Source organism: Zea mays, chromosome 7 (assembly GCF_902167145.1).
Source record: "Zea mays cultivar B73 chromosome 7, Zm-B73-REFERENCE-NAM-5.0, whole genome shotgun sequence".
NCBI classification, from domain to species: Eukaryota; Viridiplantae; Streptophyta; class Magnoliopsida; order Poales; family Poaceae; genus Zea; species Zea mays.
In genome coordinates, this window is record NC_050102.1 from 84,603,281 (window position 1) to 84,625,858 (window position 22,578).

At 44.7% G+C, this 22,578-nt stretch overlaps 2 protein-coding genes across 5 annotated transcripts; both read left to right on the forward strand.

Annotated features, from left to right (window-relative positions):
- The first annotated feature begins 1,757 nt into the window (after positions 1-1,757).
- LOC100381764 (uncharacterized) lies at positions 1,758-21,242 on the forward strand. Of its 4 annotated transcripts, none has more exons than XM_035960644.1 (12): positions 1,758-2,684; positions 2,784-2,944; positions 8,626-8,686; positions 18,457-18,522; positions 18,647-18,732; positions 19,320-19,377; positions 19,587-19,799; positions 19,988-20,053; positions 20,129-20,208; positions 20,291-20,396; positions 20,541-20,628; positions 20,905-21,242. In XM_035960644.1, coding segments are annotated over exons 1-10 (1,578 nt in total). In that variant the 5' UTR covers positions 1,758-1,898; the 3' UTR covers positions 20,292-20,396; positions 20,541-20,628; positions 20,905-21,242. The 4 variants fall into 4 exon arrangements, with proteins under 4 accessions (XP_035816537.1, XP_035816535.1, XP_035816536.1 ...); XM_035960642.1 differs by having other exon boundaries at positions 1,770-2,684; positions 8,527-8,686; positions 20,278-20,396; XM_035960643.1 differs by having other exon boundaries at positions 1,770-2,684; positions 8,527-8,686.
- Positions 8,693-14,293, forward strand: LOC103632525 (uncharacterized). Its single transcript, XM_020540875.1, has one exon. It carries the CDS (start codon positions 9,142-9,144, stop codon positions 10,396-10,398), a length of 1,257 nt encoding a protein of 418 aa, XP_020396464.1. The 5' UTR covers positions 8,693-9,141; the 3' UTR covers positions 10,399-14,293.
- Positions 21,243-22,578: the final 1,336 nt, after the last annotated feature.

The window sequence follows — 22,578 nt, forward strand, 5'->3', positions numbered from 1 at the left end:
CGCGCATCCAATGGGAGAAGCGCGCGCATGGGGTGGGCTTGTGGGAGGCGGCGACGCCGAGGCGAAGAAGACGGGAGAGCGGGGCGTCGGGGCGGCTCCCGGATGAGGACGGTGGCGTGCGTGTGCGCGTCGGGTAAGGGGGCGAGGGCATGGTTGTGCCTTGATCTACACTATCGTCTTAATAGATAGTAGAGATTAGGGATCATTTTATTAGGAGTCTGTTGTAGGTTTAGCTTTTTTAAAGAATTTTTAACAACTCCAATAAAACGTTTTGGGAACACATCTTTAGTGTCCTTTTGGAGTTGCTCCTCTTGCTCCTAAATAAACGGGACAATTGTGGCAGTGTCCCATTTTAGAGTATAACCGTAGATTTATCTTTGATTTTTAGACTTTGCGTATTTACCTTTGTTTTTTTTTTCAAAACAAATTATTGTATACTCCTATTCCATTAGTTATACTTAACACTATTAATAAAAAGACAAGAAATATTGGACCAGTACCTCTATTTTAGAGTGTAATTGTAGTTTTGTCCTATTTTTATACTTCACATGTTTTTATGACAATTCAAATTAATTTCCAACATTTTAAATTATTTTGACAACAATTTAAAATATTTTACAATAATTTAAATTAGCTCCAAGATAAAAAGATTTTGATCAACAATTTAAAATATTTTTGACAAAATAATTTGAGTTCAAATTATTGGAAAATAATTTGAATTGTTGTCTAAAATATTTTTAAAATTATGAAAATATTTCAAATTACTGTAAAATAATTTGAATTATTGCAAAAATAATTTGGATTGTCATAAAACCATGAAAATCTAAAAATAGGGGGTAAAACTATAATTATATTTCAAATTAGAGGCAATGACGCAATTTTTTCTTGTCTATTTTATTAAGACATAACATTATTAAGTACAACTAATGGAGTAGGGACATACAATAGTTTTGTTTTGAAAAACAGGAGCAAATATGTAAAGTCTAAAAAATATGAGTAATTCTGCAGTTACATGTTAAAATAAGAGCACCAGGCGTAATTATCCCTAAATAAACCGCCATCATGGTTAATTTCTGATCGGCACATGTAGGGATGGCAACGGGGAATTATCCGTCGGGGAATAGCTCCTCATCCCCGTCTCCGCGATGAAAAAACTTCCCCGCGGGGGTCCCTCAAACATTTGCGGGTAACATTTTTTCCCCATCCCCATTCCCGCGGGGATAAATCCCCAACTGGAATCCCCATCCCTGTTTAAATTATAATCAAGACATACGTTCTTTGCTATTAATGTTAAACATTGTCACTTATACACATTGTCAGATATAAGAAATCATTATGCATACATCAAAATGAACACATTTGTACAATTAGTGGTCTCTTGACAAGGTAATTATTTATTTTTGTCGTTAACTAGTACACAAAATCATAGTCACATGCAAGTTTAACGGGTCCCCGCGGAGATCGGAGATGGGGATTGCTTCCTCGTCCCTATCCCTATTTACCCATTGGAGGATACATTTTTCCTGTTTATATCATCGCGAAGAAAGTTTTTTCTCTATTCACATCCTCTAATGGAGGAATTCCCCACGGGGATCGGACCCATTGCCATCGCGCATGATTGCATATCAGCCCCCACGTCGCCGTCCGACGCGTCCGTCGTCTCCGCCAGCTCGCCGGCGTTGCATTGCAGGGCTTGCTGGAGCGTGGAACAAATAGCCCATTTATTTAGTCCTTCATGGTTGGCCCAATTCGGCCCACAACCACACGCTCCCATTCCATGCCATCCGGTCCCTTGTGGCCTTCTCCTCGCCCGCTCGTTCCCACCACTCTGCTCTGCTCTCCTCACTAGTCTGCTCTCCCCAAACCCCACAGAACCCTACCGTCCCCGCCGCGCCGCCATGGCCGCCGCCGGCCGGCCGTGGCGCGTGATACCGCGTCCTCTACTGGAGACCGTACTTCACAACTATGCGCTCCACCCGCGCGTGCCACAGCCGCTCCTTTTCCACGGGCCACGCGGCGTCGGCAAGTCCACGCTACTCCTCCACCGTCTCCTCCCGCGGTGGTCCGACCAGCCCCACGCCGTCGCATTCATCAACTTCCTCCACCCCTCGCCGAGTTCTCCCGCCGCAGCCCCGTGGTCCCTTCTCCCCGCCGACCCAGCGTCTCCCCACTCGCTGCACGACCTCCGCCTTCGCCTCGAGTCCGCGCTTGAGGGCCTCGCCCGCGCCGCCGTCCTCTGCGGTGCTGTGGGCTCTAAGGACGTGCTCGCCGCGCTCTCCCGCAACCACGGCGTCAGTACCGCGCTCTCCCGCCTCTTGATCCCCCCGGCCACACGCTCCTCGGCCACCTCTGTGCCAGCCCGCCGCTCTTCGTCGACCTCCGTTCCGGCGCTCTGGTCGAGGGCCGTGCTCGCCGCGGTGCACAGGGACGACACCGCGTTCTGCATTGGCGAGGGGGAGGCGACTAGCTGCTCCATGGAGGAGAAGGCATACATGCAGGAGGCAATGGCAGCCTTGCGAGTGGCTAAGGAGGTGCTTGGGATGCAGGAGGGGTGGAGGAAGGAGGCAATTAGGGAGATGAACAGAACTGGGCGATTCTCGCGCTCATTGGCCAATTCGGCTACTGACTGGCCGTGCCTGTTGCTGGATGTTCTGTCACGTGCGGCAGAGGAGGAATTCTTCCAGGTAGATCTGATGTTATTTCAGTTGGGTTTGTGGTGGCTTTGTGGCAGGGTTAGTGTAACTTGACATTATTGTCTTGATGCTGCTGTCGTTTTTGTACAGCCAAAGCTGATCCTGAACAATGTGGATGTGTTGAGGAAGGCAATTTGTGAGGATGAGACGATGGTGCCTGCAGCGATGTACCATGATAGCTTCATTTGGAGGGTGATTGCACTTGGCGCCAATGAAAAGTGCTTGCCAGTTATTATGTCGACTTCAGATGGGTGAGTTCTCGTACTCCTTTTCTTGCATTGTGCATGTTCTGTTGGTCATTTCTAGTGTTTCTAAGAGCCTATAGGCAATAGAACTTGAGTTTAGAGCATAATCATGTTCACATGTGAGGTACAAGCAGAAAGCATGACTGTTTGAGAAAAGTAATCTGGTGGAAACATAGAGATTGGAAGGGCAAAAGATTTGCAACAGGATTATTGTTTAGTTAACTTTGAATTTTTGACCTTCTGTGGTTTTCTTTGGGAACATAAACTTGCTGTAGAGATGCCTTGTTTTCTTATTAAAGTGCGAGTAAATCTATTATAGGTTTGACTAAATGAGTTTATGAAAATCATGCCTACACATCTTGTGTAGTGTTAGGATCTTGCCAATTTATCATACACAATTAGGAAAGGTTCAAAAAAGTGCTTAAGCACAATTAACCGTGATTAAGCGTTTTTTTTGCATATAATGTAAAAAATCCAATTATATATCTAAAAGATGGGTTGGTCTTACAACAATAATTCCTTGCCTCTTGTCCTCTTCCTTTCTCCACAACAGTTGAACCTGCACCAAAAACAGCAAAGCAATGAGTTTCTTATTTGAGTCTTAATAAAATAGATAAAAAAGTATTAAGCAAGTAAATCTTACATCCACTTGGAAGCCTCCTCCATCAATGTTTGTTGCAGCCTTGCAGGTCCATCTCTAGCTCCACCAGAATCTTCATCCTCCATTTCTTCAGCTGTATTTGTTCCACATACACCCTGGCCCAAGGATGGCACTGCAAGTTGGGCTGGCCAACTAATCGCCCATACAGCCTAATCAATCGATTAACCGGATACTAATCGCGATTAATCGATTAACCGGAAAAATAATCGAGCTAATTGTAATGAGAGTCCTAATTGAGGTCAACTGTCCGATATAGTCGATTAATCGCCTGATCAGATAACATTGGCCCATGGATGGCTTGACATCACCATCAACCAAATGAAGTAGCCTCACCAAAGGTTCAAAAACAGACAAAGTGCTACATTTTTTGTTCAAAATGGCCGACTCAACATGGTGGCTGTTGCATCCTCCTTTTTTTTTGACTTCACATCTGGAATTTCATCCCACTTTTGACCAACCACCATCTTCCTTAGCACATCTCTTTTATCCATCAAGCTTAGCAAAATAAAGTAACATGGAGCAAATCTAGTCACTCAGTCTTACAACATCCTTCTTCAAAGTGAAGTACCGCATGTATGCCAAGGTTTTGTGGTGCCCATACACAAATATAGTGAATGCCTTTGCTTGGTCAATCGTTTTCTTGAACCTTGGTAGGTTGCCAATGCCTTGCAGCATCAAGTTAACTGTATGTGTTGCACAATAGCACCAAAAAAATGTTTGGCTGCCTCTAACAGCAATGCCTTTGCTGCCATGTTATTAGAAGCGTTGTCTGTCACTACTTGCACCACGTTTTATGCTCCTAACTCATCAATTTCTTTGTCCACTACAAATATGACCTCACTTGTGTGAAACATCTGACATCTCCTTAGATTTCACAAAACTTGCCTCATCAGAAGTATGTGTGCACACATTCGTGATGCTCTTTCTCTTCATGTATGTCCAAGCATCAGTTATCACTAAACAGCCACTTTTGTTGATCTCTTCACGGTCCTGCAGCAAGGTCTTCATTCTTGCATGTTCCTCTTTCAGCAACTTCTCTCGAAGATCATGTTAGGTAGGGGGTTTAAAACTAGGATCCAAACAGCCAATGACCTCTACCATTTCAATGAACTGATCATTGCCAACTGCATTTAATGATATACCATGAGTGTATACCCATCTAGCAACATATTGTTCCACTTGATGTGTCCTCTCTTTCCAAAATGCTTCATTTAAACTCTGTTGCCTCTTTGCTTCTAGTTTGCTTTCCAAAATGTTGGGTCAGAGATTACACGCTTGATTAAGCGGCCTGAGCGCTTAATTCAATGCTTAGGGCTTAAGCGATGCACAAACCCCACATTTAGCGCCTAATTGAGTGCTCACAGCCTCACGCTTATTTGAACACTGCAGTTTGGTGGGTATATATGGTGGAATAACAAAAACAAATCAAAGTTACTGTTACAAAAGGATTTTATATGCAATGCATGGGATTGTGGTCTTTCTTCTTTTATCGCGGTGTTTTTTTTGTCTAAGGATGAATTCCTGTTCCTATGGAACTACCCTGTGTTTGCCTTGTGTTGTAACAATGTTTGTGTTTTTATCAAATTCTAGCACAGCTGAGATATCAAAATATGCTCATCAATCAATTGACCTACACATGTTAGGGATTTGAACGACATGAGGCACATTAAAGCCCATCAATCAATTGATCTACATGTGTTAGGGATTTGAATGGCTCGTGGCACACTAAAGCCTAACACCTCCTTTGGATCCTTGGAATTGAATTCCATTCTAATAATCGTTATTTTGGCATAGATCAGTTAGGCTAATATGATTTTACATATAACATATTTGTATACTACTGTTAGCCATATGAGAGAGATATTTATATGCTACATTTCTATTATAGGGGAGCGAGACAAAGAGCGTGTTATAAATTGCAGATTAGAAACATAGACTAATGATACATAAAATCAATTTCCATCCTCTCATCCTATGAATTTGAGATAGCCTTATATCTAAACTTTGGAAAGTGATGGAATGTCAAATTCCAAACCAAATAGCCTACTCTATTAAGTGGATTTCAATTCCTTCAAAATAAAGCAGTGTTTTTAAAGCGTAAGGCGAGGCAAGGCGTTGAACCGCCGCCTAGATGCCTAGGCGGCGCCTAGGCGAGCAAGGCGCCTAGGATTTTTGGGCGTTGGCCCATCACTTGGACTCTAGGGGTCTATTTGTTTCGGCTTTTTTCTGATGAGCTTTTCTGAGAATGTAGCTGTGGGGAGAATATGGTTGTGGAGAGAATCTTAGTATAGTGAAGATTACGTGTGGAGGACAATGAATGAGTCTATAGGGTTTAGGATCTAGGAAGTGACAGATTCCTCCTATCCTGACGACTCGGTAGATTTTGTGTTCATGTTGATTTTGGACGATTTTCACCAAAGTAATTCTAATAGAAGCGGGCTGAAAAGCTAGGTGTTTGGCAGTCTGCAACAACTTCTGGTGGCCAGAATCAGCAAAAAACCTGAAACAAACAGGACGCCTTAAAAACACTGAAATAAAGGGATCCAAACGCCCCCTAAAAGTAGTTAGACATTTGGAAAGACATATAATGTAAATGATGTCAGATCAAATTGTTCTGAATTTCAATGCAAAACTTTGTTCAATCCATATCTTGACCATTTTCAGCACAATGTTCACATCTTTTTCAACACCTCTGCACTCGATTGTACTCTCTCCGGTCACAAAAAACATGTCGTAGGGCAAGATTTAGTCGAACCTTAAAAACCACAAACATCAATAACTAATACATTATTTTGTTTGGGAACATGTAAGTTATATATCTGTAGATTTTATTCAAATCTTTCAAATTTGAACTACTCTAAGAATATATTCTAGAAGAAATGTGTTACTGCTTTCTCCATGTTTGTTCTTTTGTGAAGTTTTGTGATACCGGCAAATTGCATTTGTACAGTGGTGTGGGATGCTTTTGTGTGAGAACTTTTTAAAGCGATAAAACGCTGAAGCGCTCCTGAGAACTTTTTAACTTTAAAACGTTTAAGCGAGCTTTAAAACGTCTTTTTAAACAACATGGACAAAATATGAATATAACATAATTTCACATAATAATGTAACATGCCCATAACCACACTACCACAAATCCACAATAACACAAGTTCAAGTGTTCAACTAATAGCAACTAGCAAGTAGACAACCACAAACAAAGTGGAATGAAATGTGGAATAGTTCACAATCACAAGCATAGCACAAAAGCAACTAAAGTGGAATGCAATGTCCACAACTGCAAGCACACAAGCGTTACTCAATCTCCCTCTATCATATCTCAATAACCATCATCCAAATCATCTATACCACCATCATTCTTGTCTGTCTTGCTCATCACCATAGCTAGCACTATTGTTTGTTGCTTCATCATCATCCATATCAAGGTTGTCAAACACAAAATTTTCATCATCTTCATTCTCTTCACCCACATCAAGCCAATCTTCATTGTCCTCAACTGCTGACACTTGAAAACCATGGGCTCTCCTAGGAAAGTAGCGGCCTTGAAGGTGTGTAGATGCACCGGTGGCATGATCAACATGCTCCCATGTGAGAAGAGGGTCATCTCCAACAAGAGATGAATTAGCTAATGGATCAACCCATTCATTGTCCCAATCAAAATCTTCAAGAACCAAAGGATCAAGGTTCTTTCCTTTTTCATGAATTTTTTGGAACCTAGTGGCCATCTTTCCATTGTATGAAACATACACCAAATCATTCAATCTTTTGTGCTCTAGCCTGTTCCTTTTCTTGGTATGCATCTACAAGGTAGAAGTAACAATAAATAAAGGGGTAACAACTGCAAATTGAATTGTGTAATATGATCATGTTAGTTAACTTACCATTTCAAACTTGCTCCAATTCCGCTCGCAACCAGATGATGAAGCACAAAGGCTAACAATCCGCCTGCAAACTTATATAACTCAATGGTACGACCACCATATGCAAGCCACCAATCAACTTAAATTGCAAAACAGGTTGTATTTACATGCTGGAAATGAAGTTATTCTTGCTGAAAATAACTAATAAAGTGACATTTTCAGAATACTCACGTGGATTTCTTGTTGTAGCATTTTTAATAGCCATCGGGTTTGCAAATGCTTCTCTTTGGTTCTCATAAAGGACAGCCTGAGCATCAATTTTGTCCCTAAGGTCCTCATCTAGCACCTTTTTTACAAGTACATCATTGAAGCAACCCCTTAGCTCTCCAACATAGCCTTCATCATCACTTTGCTTCATGCTATAGAATTTTCCAGGGTTCAAGTAGAGTGCTGCTCCATACAATGGAGTATCCATTTGTTTCACCCAAATGATTCTCAACAATTTTCATGATGCGACTAAGGCAAGATTTCTTGTTTTGAGTAGAGAATGATGAAGTAATCTTTTGCTTCGCTATCTTCATAGCTGCTGCAACCTCAGACATGGCTGGCTTCTCATCACCATCAACCAATCGAAGCACAACAAGTAGTGGTAAAGAAGCTCTAAGACAGTCCTCAACTGAATTCCAAAATGTAGTTGAGAAAACAATTTCATATACTTTTTTCCCTGCCTCTGTTTTAGCTACTTTGGAGCGTGTAAAAACATCACCATAAAATAAAGCTTTCAACTTGAATAACCATTTTTATATGAGGTTACAAGGATATGGGATTACCCTTTCGCAAATATAACACATAATATTCCAGTTAGAGAATCTATTTCCTTTGGACTCCGTTGCATCTTCATGTTTTTTTGTTGTGATGAAAGCTTGTCCTGTAAAGAAAATAAGCTTGTTACAGACCCTTGTAGATTTGTTTTTGTTCTATGTTTATTTTCTTGTAACTTCGATAGATCGTCCTGGCATGTTATGACTTACAGTTTACCTAACTCTAATAGTTTTCTCTTGCCATAGTTTTACGGGTTATGGAATTTCTAACTGTAAAACAAGTACTCTGCTGCATTGCTGCTACCTGGAAAGTATCAACTTTACACATTTTGTGAATCATTGCAGGTACTATTCTTCTCAAGCATTCGTTGATTTTGGTTTTCCGAACATATTTATTTCTCGTGAGGTATGTTCATTTTACTTTACTAGTTTGGTACCCGTGCGTTGCTACGTGTTAGCAGTCTTGACTGCGCCATGCAGGCAGTCCCTACAGGCTGGCGCCATCTCTGTCCCTATCAGCCACATAAGGACAGCCATCTGCTGATTGGTTCTGATTAGGACAGCTAGAGATATGTAGAGATATGAGGGGATCCTGATTGGTTATGTTTCTATAGCTAGAGACCCTGATTGGTTATGTTTCTATAGCTAGAGATGTGAGGAGATCATGATTGGTTCTGTTTCCATAAACCACACAGATCTCCTCCCTATATATATGTAACCTTTAACCCTCATATCATCAATCAATATTCAGCAGTTCATCTGCTTTCATGGTATCACGAGTCTAGGTTCATTTCTACTCACCTTCCGCTGTCTAGCGCGCTCACCCGACGCTGCTACGGCTGCTGCTCCTGCGCGCCGTCCATGGCTAGCCACCAGCCCCCTTCTCCCAGAGTCGACGACGCTGCTGCGGCAGAGGCTGCTCTGCGCGCGCAGCAGGAGAGGGCTGCTCGTCTTCAAACTCGCGAGCTCGCCCTTGCGCGTGCCCGCGATGCTGAACGCGAGGCGGCTGAGGCCACCAAGGAGCGCGACGCGGCCGCCGCCCGCATCCGCGACGCTCTCGCCCGGGCCGCCCAGGCCCGCGCCGCTGCTGATCCTTTGGACGAGGAGGTCAACAACGACGACGCCTCCACCATTCGTGACGACGCTCCTGACGCTCGCACGCGTGAAGCTCTTCTCCTTCATGAAGCCGCTGCGCTCATCAATCTGCACGCTCAGGCGGTTGCAGTTCAGAACATCAGGGCTATCATTCCCGTCCTCCTCGACGTGTCGTCCACCCTCTACACCCGGTGGCGCGACGCCTTCCTGCTCGCCGTCGGCAAGTACTCCCTGGAAGGCCACGTCCTCACCGACGACTACGCACCCTTCTCTCCAGATTGGGTGCGGATGGATTGCGTCGTCAAGTCTTGGATCGTCGGCACCATCACCACCGAGCTAGCCGACGCCGTTCTCATTCGCGACGTCTCCGCCCGCGCCGCGTGGCTCGCCATAGAATCCCAGTTCCTCGGGAACCGGGAGACTCGAGCTCTCTTCCTCGACGCGGAGTTTCGCAACTTCCGCCAAGGCGATCTCTCCATCACCGACTACTGTCGCAAGTTCAAAGGGATGGCCGATGCCCTCGGTGATCTTGGTGAGCCCGTTCCCGACCGCACTCTCGTCCTCAACGTCATCCGCGGCCTCAACGAACGTTTCAGCAGCATCGGTCTTCATCTTCGACGCGGGCGGCCTCTTCCTACCTTCTTGGAGGTACGAAACGATCTTCTCCTCGAGGAACTTACCTTGGCACATCACTCCTCGACATCGGCCACCGCTCTGCTCGCCTCCGGACCACCTAAGGCGTCGCCGAACAACTCCAAGCCGAAGCAGCAGCCGCACCAGCAGTCACGGGGCAAACGTGCTGGGAAGAAGGGCGGGCGTTCGCAGCCAAACGACGCAGCTCCCGGTGGCTTCTTCTCTGGCCCCTCTGTTGGTGGACAGTGGCCGTCCCCTGTCCGTGGACAGTGGCCGTCCCCCCACAATCCGTGGTCCGGGTCCATCCACATGTGGCCCGGCCCGCGGGCTCCAGGCGCTCCTTCGACTCCTCGCCACGATGCTCAGCAGCAGCCACCCCCGCTGCCCTAGTCCCTACTCGCCGGTGCCCAGGGGCAGTGGTCTGGGATCCAGCAGCCACTTCCACCATGGCCTGGGAGCCAGCAACCGCCGCCATTGACTACCCAACAGCAGTGGCAAGCTCCACCGCCTGGCTTCTACAGCTCGGGCGCTCCTCTCCCTTCCTGGGATCAGCAGGCGCTCCTCTCCGACTTCAGCACCATGACACTGCAGCCCCCTCAGCAGCGTGAGTGGTACTTCGACTCGGGCGCCACCACTCACATGTCCTCTGATGCTGGTACTCTCTCCCAGTCCACTCCTACGCAGCTTCCTTGCTCTATTATTGTCGGCAATGGTCATTCCATTCCTGTTATTTCTGCTGGTCATGCTGCTCTTTCCAATTCCCTTCGTCTTAACAATGTTCTTGTTGCACCTAATCTCATTAAGAATCTTATTTCTGTGCGCCAGTTCACTTCTGACAATAATTGCTCAGTTGAATTTGACCCTTTTGGCTGCTCTGTGAAGGATCTTCTCTCTCGGAAAGAGATCGTCCGCTGTGACAGCTCCGGTCCTCTCTACCCGCTGCGGCTTTCAGCATCCACCTTTCATGCTGCTGTTTCACCATCGCTCTGGCATCAACGTCTTGGGCATCCAGGTCGCGAAGTCATGTCCAAACTAGCACACATTTCGGGGATTTCTTGTAATAAGAATGCTACTACTGATACTTTGTGTCATGCATGTCAGTTAGGTCGTCATACTTGTCTTCCTTTTAGTGTGTCATCATCCCGTGCCACTAAAATTTTTCAGTTAATTCACTGTGACCTATGGACTTCTCCTGTGTTGAGTATTTCTGGTTTCAAATATTATCTGGTTATACTTGATGATTACTCACATTACCTATGGACTTTCCCCCTACGCCTTAAGTCTGACACATTTGCCACTCTTACTCATTTCTTCTCCTATGTGCATACTCAGTTTGGCGTCCCCATTCAAGGTGTTCAGTGCGATAACGGTCGTGAGTTTGACAACTCTAGTACCCGCGCTTTCTTCCTCACCAATGGTGTCCATCTCCGGATGTCATGCCCCTATACTTCGCCTCAGAACGGCAAAGCCGAACGCATCATTCGCACCATTAATGACGTTGTTCGCTCCCTTCTTTTTCAGGCCAGCATTCCCCCGTCTTACTGGGCTGAGGCACTCAACACCACTACTCGTCTTCTCAACATTTTGCCAACCAAGACACTTCGTTTTTCCACCCCTCACCAAGCCCTCTTCGGTACAACTCCAGTCTATGATCATCTTCGTGTCTTTGGTTGCAAATGCTATCCTAACTTGTTAGCCACTTCCCCCCACAAACTTGCTCCTCGTTCTGTTTTGTGTGTCTTCCTTGGTTATTCTGATCATCACAAAGGATATCGATGCCTCGATATTCACTCCAACAAGATCATCATATCTCGGCACGTAGTCTTTGATGAGACTTCTTTTCCCTTTGCCGAACAGTCATCCACACCCACTGCCGAGGATTTCGAGTTTCTCTTAGATTCTCACCCTGCCGTGCCTGCTCCTATTGGATCAGCACGTTTCTGTCTCCTTCCTGCAGGTATAACAGACGCTCCCGCACAGCCACGTGCGGCCCCTGTAGCAGCAGTCAGCAGTCCGTGCTCCAACGACCAGCTGCTGCCCCTGCCTACCGCCGCACCTACACCTGATCCTGGCTCCGCCCGGACAAACGACGCTGCACCTGCAGTCGTTGCTGACCGCGCCCCGGATACCCAGCCGGGTCCCGGCCCTCGACGCTTCGACGGATTCGTCTACACTCGTCGTTCTGCGCCAGCTCCGACTGCTGATGCTACTCCTTCACCGCAGGCGCCCGCTGCAACAACGCCCGTTGCTGCACCCGCTGCACCGACGCCTGTTGCTGCTTCTTCGCCTTCAGCAGCCGCATCTCAGCTCCCACCCGGCGCTGTTCCTGTTCCCCCGGTCGTCAACCATCACCGCATGACTACTCGAGCAAAACTGGGGTTTCGACAGCCAGCTCTATTTCACGCAGCACAACTCTCACCTGTGCCACGGACCTATCGAGCTGCTCTTGCTGATCCTCATTGGCGCCAGGCCATGGAAGAGGAGTTCTCGGCTCTCTTGGGGAACAACACTTGGGATCTTGTTCCTTGTCCTCCGGCTGCCAATATTGTCTCCGGCAAGTGGGTTTTCAAGCACAAGTTCCATGCTGATGGTTCTCTTGAGAGGTACAAGGCTCGTTGGGTTCTTCGAGGTTTCTCACAGCGTCTTGGCATTGATTTTGACGAGACCTTCAGTCCGGTTGTGAAGCCTGCTACAGTGCGCACTGTGTTGACTCTTGCACTGTCTCGCAACTGGCCTGTTCATCAGCTCGACGTCAAGAATGCATTTCTTCATGGCACTCTGTCAGAAACAATATATTGCTCCCAGCCTTCTGGTTTTACAGATTCAGCTCACCCCGACTTCGTCTGCCGGTTGAATCGTTCTTTATATGGTCTCAAACAGGCGCCCCGCGCCTGGTACAGCCGGTTTGCCTCGTTTCTGCTCTCACTTGGTTTTGTGGAGGCTAAATCTGACACATCTCTGTTTGTCTACTGTCGCGGCACTGACTTGGTGTATCTCCTGCTCTATGTTGATGACATTGTGCTCACAGCCTCATCCACAGCCCTCCTACGGCGCATCATTGGAACTCTTCAGCAGGAGTTTTCCATGAAGGATCTCGGCGAGCTTCATCACTTTTTGGGGATGCAGGTTCAGCGCACTCCGAGTGGCCTGTTCCTCTCTCAGCGGCAGTACATGGTTGACATTCTGACTCGCGCTGGCATGGCCGAATGCAAGCCTTGCTCCACTCCTGTCGATGTAAATCCCAAGCTCTCAGACACAGATGGTACTCCAGTCACTGATCCTACGGATTTTCGCAGTTTGGCAGGGGCTCTCCAGTACCTGACTTTCACTCGACCAGATATTGCTTATGCTGTTCAGCAGGTCTGCCTTCATATGCATGATCCCCGCGAGCCCCACCTCGCTGCTCTGAAACGGATTCTTCGTTATGTTCGTGGCACTCTCCACCTCGGATTGTTACTTCGCCCCTCTGCGCAAACTGAGTTGGTGGTCTACTCTGATGCTGATTGGGCTGGTTGTCCAGATACACGCAGGTCTACCTCGGGCTACGCTGTGTTCCTAGGAGACAGTCTTATCTCCTGGTCTTCCAAGCGACAGAACACTGTCTCCCGCTCCAGTGCCGAGGCTGAATATCGTGCTGTCGCTAACGCTGTTGCCGAAGCTACCTGGTTGCGCCAGCTTCTTCTAGAGCTGCATGCTCCTCTGCAGCGCGCTGCATTGGTTTACTGTGACAACATCAGCACTGTCTACATGTCCTCTAATCCGGTTCAGCATCAGCGCACGAAGCACATTGAGATTGATCTTCACTTTGTCCGCGAGCGGGTTGCTCTTGGTACTATTCGTGTTCTTCACGTCCCTACCACTTCCCATTACGCCGACATCTTCACCAAAGGCCTGCCATCTTCATTGTTCACTGAGTTCCGGTCCAGTCTGAACGTCCAGGCTTTCGACGCTCCGACTGCGGGGGGGTGTTAGCAGTCTTGACTGCGCCATGCAGGCAGTCCCTACAGGCTGGCGCCATCTCTGTCCCTATCAGCCACATAAGGACAGCCATCTGCTGATTGGTTCTGATTAGGACAGCTAGAGATATGTAGAGATATGAGGGGATCCTGATTGGTTATGTTTCTATAGCTAGAGACCCTGATTGGTTATGTTTCTATAGCTAGAGATGTGAGGAGATCATGATTGGTTCTGTTTCCATAAACCACACAGATCTCCTCCCTATATATATGTAACCTTTAACCCTCATATCATCAATCAATATTCAGCAGTTCATCTGCTTTCACTACGGTTTTTATATATCACATAGTTAAGTGCACATATATCGCTATGGCTTGTATAAATAGGTTTAGCCATGCAGGTCTTCAACTCAATTAGACCATTAGGTCTCCTCTCAGTAGCCTTATATATATCTAGAGAGAAGGATATTGAAGAATATCTATGGTCTTTAAACTGCTGACGATGATCTAGATTTTATAGCATCGAGGAAGCAACGATTATTGTTTTTTAAACGGCGATCTATTAATAAAAAAGTTAATGGCAAACCACGTGACAGATGGGAAGCACAAACACTTTATCAAAGCAGATTAAGGGGGACAAACACAGTAGAACAATGCCCATAATCCTTAGACTGATTACAATAATACACATAAGCATCTAACAGTTTAGGCCAAAAAGATTAAAAATGGAAATGCTCCTTTCCATTTTGTTATCATTCAGCCCAAGAACCCACAGACGGTGATCCGAATCATTAGAGGTCGAACTCTGCACCAACAGATTATGAAAATGATCCCCCAAACAGCTGAACACAACACTCTATCTAAATACATCATGACACCAGTGGTAACAGGCTAGCTACTTCACCCTAGTAAACCATTAGAAAGGTGGTCTGGTGTAACGTTTGTCCTGTCCGAAGCGTCAGGGGTTCCAGTTACTTGACACCTACATGTTTCTCCATTACATTATCGGATAATCATATCCCTCCACTTACCCTTAACGTCCACCTACAATACATCATACATACAACCCATCAGTACCTTGATTGGCAACCACAGCAAGTTCACTATAATAACCAAATACAAACCGGTGTTCTGCCGATAAAAAACGTCAGGATTGTTATCTAAAATATCCTTTCAATTGCCACTACCATACCTACACATGAAACAAGCACAATATAATGATGAAGATCATACAACAACAACAATCTTCTAAACACAATTGTTTTAGAACAAGAAAGCTGAGATGTCAAATAATAATAAAATAAATCACATCAAGACAAAACATACTGTTCAACACCCTTTCTTAGTGTTTCTTCCTCTAACGAGCACCAATTCCTTGCCTTTGTACGCTTACTCTTGTTTTCTCGTGGTGCCACGGCAAGGGCGGACAGAAAGCACATATTGTTCAATAAAAAAATAAAAAAAAGATTAGAAGATTGACTTCTACGAATTAAAATCTTGTGAATAACGGAGAGAAATTGGAGGTGAGCTCACAGTCGTGTGGTGTAGCTGTGGTCGGGAGCGGAGAGCGCCGAGCAGCGAGCGGCGTGTGGCTCCAAGCGTGTGGCCAACTGCTGCCGGAAATTAAACATAACATCCTACATGCTTGCACTAAATTGTGCCTTCCAATGACAGTAGGCGTGCAAGAGGGAAAAAGGTTTATCGTTGGCATTTCTGCTTTGTCTCTTTAGGTGATGCTAGCTGCTGCTAATAGCTAATATATTGGAGGGAAGAGGAAATTAGGGTCGACAGCTAGCTGCGCTTCAGAACGAAGAAACATCAATATTATGACGCAGAGGCGGCAGCAGAGCTAGTTGCATGAGCTTATGATGTTAAAATTATCCAGGAATAATGTTGAAACAGCTCGCAAGTACTTTTCTCATCTCTTCCGGTATCTGCAAAACAAAAAGGAGAAAATTTCAAGAGGTTTGGCTACTGAAGACCCTCGCCTTATCAAGAATCGCACCGACAATGTGAAAACCAACACAAAACTTCACGATAGGTCTTCTACTCTCAGAGATTCCTTTTCAATATCATGAACCACATATATCTTCTCGAACATGACAAATATTCGATATAATGGCAACATCATTCAAATCATTGTTGGGGCGAAGGCGAACACGCTACCCTTCGCTCTATGACTTCGCCTGCTACACATCCACAACACGTCCGAATATGCCGAAGGCGCCAACCAGACGGAGACCTGCGCGGTCCCCTTCGTGGACGGGTTGCAAGACGAAGGCTTTGTCGAAGTCTACAGGTCTCCCACGTCGTCACCGCCACGAGAGGCCCATGTGGGATTCGGCCCATTGTAATGGGCCCCGCGAGGATAAGCGCGTTAAGGGCCGTATCTGTAATAGCCTTACCGTAATGACTGCCTGTAACCTCCCCTCGTGGGAATATTCTGGGGATAAACCAGGTATTCGAGGGCATAAACGTCTTTGTCAAGGGACAAGCAGCCGCTCGAGTGCCTATAAATACCCCTGTACAGTACCCGCTACAAAAAAGAAGAAAGCTTTTGGCATTCCATACTGAACCCTACAAACACACTTTCCGTTTCCCCGTTGGATTAACCTGCCCGGACGGAAAGGTTCCCAACAATCATCATAGCATAGAGGTATTGAGGGAGAAAATAAAAGGAGGACAATGTCACGTTATCTAAAGTTCTTAGTATTCGAGTTGCTTATGCTAGTTTAAATGCAATAGAAGGATTCAGAACATAAAACAGAAAATTGGGTGGCAATTAGCACCAACATATCATGATTGTTGTACAGAAAAGAAATATTACCAAATATTATGTAAATAGCACACCTTTCCACTCTTTTGGGATGTGAAAGACTATCCTGTTATAACCCGTGGGATTATCAGCCGGCACAAATGGTGGGTTCAGTGGGAAAGGATATGTGATATTTGTGTAGATTGGTCCTGGGAAAAAAACATGGAAATGCCATCTCATCAGAACAGACGAACTGTATGTAGCATGGCACTTGAGAATGCTCTAACGTGAAGTTATGTTGACCGGTTAATTGATCTTAGGTATATATACCAGAATTGAAGTTGATGCGGCTGCGCTAACAGGTAGCCCAAGAAAATACACTTTCAGGATGGTCTGCACAATGTCTTTTTCTCTAATAATTTTCCATGTGGAGTACTCCTACTCACTCTGTATGGCTGTATCTGCAGCTAGGAAGGGAAATGATGAGTCGCGGTGAGCTCATCTGGACTCCTGAACATCGCTCATCCCAATTTCGTTTCCACCTCCGCTGCTCCGAGCACCTGACTTCAAACTTCCAAGCAACCAACTCCCCATTAAACGAAGTGGCCCACAGTCTACCTTCCCTATAATAACGAAGAAAGAATATTAGAAAAAGGACATTTAGTGACAGATAGCCGGCCAACTTCGGTCGCAGCTCGTCCAGCCTCACCACGAGCCTGGCGTTGTACCCATGGATCAGCTCGTTCGCCTTCTCCACGCAGCAGTACGACACGTGGCGCGCACCCCACCAGTGGCACCCCAATCACTGCCACCCTCAGTCCTCACGCCGGCCTCGTTCGGCTCCTGCAAGCGCACCTCGCGTCGCGTCAAAACGGCGGGAGGAGGCGGGCGAGGTCGCGGCGACCATGTTTGGGCCTAGCGGTGGTGGCCTCGGTGGGCCCACGCGCAGTCGGTGAGGAGGCGGATGAGCCCATGGCGGCCGTTCTTGGGCGAGGCGGCGGAGACCTTGGTGGGCCCGCGCACGTAGGCATTGACGCCGAAGGACCGGAGGAACACTACGGCGTCGGCGGCGCCCGGGGCGGACGATGACGGTGGCTCTCCAGCGCCGCGCCCTCGACCAAGGGACTCACCTGTCGTATGTTGTATCGGATTGCCAGATCACACACACGCAGTAGATGCAAAACGCCTCGCTACTCAGATCAAGGAATCAGCATGGCAGCTGCGAGTTTAGGGGAGGAGGTTTCGCAAAGGTGAAGAGGGTGACGTGGAGGCGGAGGTTGTGCGAGGTGGGTGGGCGGGCGGGCGGGGGAGGGGGCTGACGCTGAGGCAGATATTTCGCGAGGGGCGGGGTGTTCCTGTTTGTTAGATGAGGACAACAGGTTTGAGTAGAAAGAGGTGTAGGGATTTTTATGCAGCGGCGAGGCGTGGATTGCGGCGAGGGGATGCATTTCCTTCCATGGCCGAGACGTGGATCGGCGAGGGGATTGCGGCGAGGGCCATGGTGCAGGCCACAAGGGCAGAGGGTGTGGAAGGGGAGAGCAAAGCGCTGCACGCACGGGGAAGAAGGGAGAGATAGGGGTAGACACTGACATGTGGGTCGTACGCGCCGTGGGGAGGCAGAACCACGGTGCACGAATGGTCTACATTAGAGTCTTATAGAGTAGTAGAGATTCGGTGTCTTTCTAATTTTCCCCTGGTTCCTGCTTTTTTACTTGAAATGTAATAATTGGATGACAGACATTTGGTTGGACGCCACAAGAAGCTAAGCTGCATATGGTTTCTGAATTCTTCAGTGAACAGGAGGTAGCTACTATTTTTAGACCTGCTAATGTTACCCTTTTGTGTGACATATATGTATTCTTCCTACAATTTTCCCGTTGTGCAATCTCTGTACGTAATTTGTTTTTGATTTTTATTGAAGTTGTAGTGGAAAGTTGTCGATGAGGTTCTTGGGCCAAACCCACGGCAGTTATCTGAGATATATATGCTGAAGCAAAAGGCGAATAGCCCAGAGTAAGTAACTTGCATCCGTAGTTTGTCATTGAACTTCATTTGCCTTACCCCATGTTGACAGTATTTATCCCAAAATATGATTCACTTTTGTTTCTGATCTTATTTGGGTAAGATGACTTCTTCTGGCCTCCTGTTATTAATAAATAGAAGGGAAAAAACCCTCTATGCTTATTGCTTTTGTAGACCACACATATTTTCTTGAAAATCACTAGATGGATGAGTTGATCAATTCCAGGTCTTTTTCCCCTCTGAACAAATTCTATAAGTTCATCAGTTTCACTTCGTTTCCCTGTTAAGTTTGAACTAATTTTTAATATGTATTAGGGTTTGTCCACTATGCCTTCTTAGTAAATCCTTCTCGTTTAGTTATGCTTTATATACAGGGTTCAAAGTGTTCGTTTCTGAAACATTTGCTATTTTTTCTATATTCAATTATGTGGTTTGCAGTAAAGTCTCAGTAAGCAGCACAATTTTATTATATTTACAAGTTTTAAAATATACATGATAGCAGCGCCCGCCTTAGTTTTATTAACTGCACACGCTGCATATTGCTGTGTTGCCTGTGTTTAATATCTGTTGCATTACAGAGTTCTTCATGACAGAAATATTGAGGAAATTATTGATACATACCTGGCACACTTGCAAGTAAGTAAAGTTTCAATCGCTGCCAGCAAGTTGATTAGACATAACTGCTATTTAAGATGACATCTTCTAATTTGAAAACTTTACTCATTCCCTATTTCAAATATGCTCTTTTATCATTGTTGTGTTGCTGTTTCATATTGCAGACTTAAAAGAATGTGTACAAATTAAGGGGGAAAACCATGATTGCTGTTTTTATTTCTGTTCACCAGGTCTCTGTCGTTAATCCAGCCATGGAGAAGGCATTAAAAATGCTGCAGGAGTTTGCCTCAGATGTCCGTGAGGGTAAAGTACCAAAGATCAGATCGTCCTTTGGTGCACCCTGGAGACATCCACCTCGTGATGACAATCCTGACTTGTCCTATAAATGGGCGAAGATTCAGCTAATGGATTTTATCCAATCTTTTGTAAACACTGAGTTTGGGGTATAATCTCTTCGCAAGCAAGCATTCAGTATTTGATGCATGTGCACTTTCCAGTATTAGAGAAGTGACATCCTTACCTTGTTCCCACTGATCCACTCATTACAATCATGCAACTAAAAGGCAACCCTATTGCACATCTCGCATCATCTATTTATGGAGAGCAGAGTTTTATTTTGTGTATTTAACAGGTGAACTACCTAGCAGATGACAGCTTGGAAATATTGGATGATCCTGCTGCTGTTGCCATGATGGAGGTGAATTCATTGAACTCAGCTTTATATTTGGTGTAATGCTATTTATGTGATTATTACATGGTTGCTGCTTGCTAGGTTGGTTTACTGTATCAACAAAGAGAACCATCCTTTATGCGACCAATCACTCGAGGGATTCAGCGTTGTCTTGCCAGATGGTTTGTTCTTCTACTCAAGTATTGTGACAAATGGTTGTGTGCCTTGATATTGATCAGCATTTCATCTAGGCTTGCTGAACAGAGATTACAATTGAACATTCAAGAAACACTAGCATTCTTTTGGCAACGTTTGATACGGGGTCGAAGCTACCGCCACTTGATGAAAGAAGTTGGCTACAAATAAAGAGGTATATGAAATAAAGAGATATGAGAAGTTTCAGTTTAATCATTCCATAAGGGGAATCTTATACTAGGTACACTTCATTTATTGCATCAATAACTGATCCTATTGTATTGTCAACCTTTTTCCTTTTTTTTATGTGACCTGACAGGTGATTTCCATGGACTAACATTTTGACATGATATCTGCATAAGAATGTTTCAAGGGTACAATAATTTTCTGGCCACTCATTTTCTCATGTAAGTTGATTTGCTTGACATAAGCATTCGTTTATGTTCCATTTATTTTGTGAGTATGAATAAGTCTGTATTTATATGAACACTCATATTCCAATGAAGTGCACGAAGTATAGTTGTTAGTTATTACATATAAACCTTAAATGTACTGCTAAACTAGAATCTCCAATTGTGCGTTTGCTCCCTTAAGATAATGAGAACTCTGTTACTCAACATAGTTTAGTGTCAAATTCTGCATGGGCCATGCTGTAATCCGTCATTGACTTTATCTTACTGCAGCTGTTTAATACAGCCAGCGTGGTCTGGAAGTTTGGAATCAAATCAATCTCAGATAGAGGTGGATGACCAGTTTTACATGTTCTGTTGCTGACGAAAAGAATCAATCATTTTCTTAATTAATAAGCGAGGAATGCAAATGTTTATTGTTTGGACTAGAGTGAAGTTGCATCAGAAGTTGATGCTGAAGCCTGAAGGCACTCGAAAAATGTTGCAGATGCATTTCTACCTGTATGGCAATATTTAGGGAGTCGAATATCTGCTGTATGTCAATGAGAAAATGGGTTTTCACGTATTGCAACTGCATGAGTTAATCTTCTGGGTTTCCATGTCTCTGGTAACCAACCCGTACATTGGATAGTGGCCCGGCACCGCGTCTCATACTTGCTCTTCCGATCAACTGTACATTTGTACTGGACCTTGCTCTGTGATTCAACAGCACGGGTCATGCACGGTCGATTCGAGCTGAATTATTTAAGGATCCAAACGGGGCCTTACTTTTTTTTTGGAGAGTAATAATTCAATTGAATCAGCCAATCAAAAGCGCTTATTCAGATTCCAGTATTTAACAATCTACTCAAATAACTGTTATCAGGTTGTTGGACTGCATCCAAGCAACCACAATCCAAATTGGCAAAGAGCAACAAACTTTTGGACCCTAGGCTGTTCACAATCTATCATCAATAAGTTGAATTTTGTAATCTTAACTGCCAAAGTTGTCATATAACCTAGTAATCACATCACCATGGTTTTTCAATTGATAAGGGCTAGTTTGGCAACTCAATTTTCCTAATGCCCCGTTTGGATCATTGGAATTGAATTCCATTTTAATAATAGTAATTTAGTCATATATCAATTAAGCTAATTCGCTTTTATAAAAAATATATTTATATATTATTATTAGCAAGATGTCAGAGATATTTATGTGCTACATTTTTACTATAGAGGAGTGGAACAAAGAGTGTCATGTAAGTTACATAGTAGAAACAAATTCTAGTAATGCATAAAATCATTTCCTATCATCCACTCTATGAATTTGAGAGTCTTATATCTAAACTTTGGAAAGTGGTAGAATGCCAAATTCAAAACTAAATAAGTTATTTTATTGAGTGAATTCCAATTCCATTAAAATGAAGGGATCCAAACGTTCCGTAAGGAATTTTTTTCTTGAGAAAATGTAAATTCCTTTAAAAAATGAGGTTTGCCAAACTAGTCCTAAAAAGAACAAAGTCACCGCGTTTTCTCGATTAATTAAAAGAAGAAAGCACATTAGTGAAAAAGGCCAACATTTTTCGCAATTCTCTAGTAGAGGCATACATACTTTTTTTTTTCTTCAAAAATCCTTACAAACTTGGTTAATTTCTAGTAGTGTATCTTCGAATTAACCCCATACACGCGTGGATCATCACATGAAGTTCCCTAGACAACCGTTCCAACTAGCGATCAATATATAACAATAGCAATAACGATAAGAAGCCTATCCTAGTCTAGTAAACTAATGAAACCAGTTCCCCATAGTCATTCCAACTAGCAAACCACATAGAGCAATACCAACAAGTCTATCATATATGTACCAAATGAGTATTAAACTAAAGAAACCATTCGGGCACAACCATTTCAAGTAGCAAACCACAAATATAGCAAATACAGACAACAAGTACCTATCTCCAATGTACC

What these genes read in the sequence shown, in the direction of transcription:
- LOC100381764 (XM_035960642.1), top strand. Translation starts at nt 1,899, where the DNA reads ATGGCCGCCGCCGGCCGGCCGTGGCGCGTGATACCGCGTCCTCTACTG. An exon ending in AATTCTTCAGTGAACAGGAG is followed by an intron (nt 18,523 to 18,646) that starts GTAGCTACTATT and finishes TTGAAGTTGTAG; the next exon opens with TGGAAAGTTGTCGATGAGGT. An exon ending in CATACCTGGCACACTTGCAA is followed by an intron (nt 19,378 to 19,586) that starts GTAAGTAAAGTT and finishes TCTGTTCACCAG; the next exon opens with GTCTCTGTCGTTAATCCAGC.
- LOC103632525 (XM_020540875.1), top strand. Translation starts at nt 9,142, where the DNA reads ATGGCTAGCCACCAGCCCCCTTCTCCCAGAGTCGACGACGCTGCTGCG.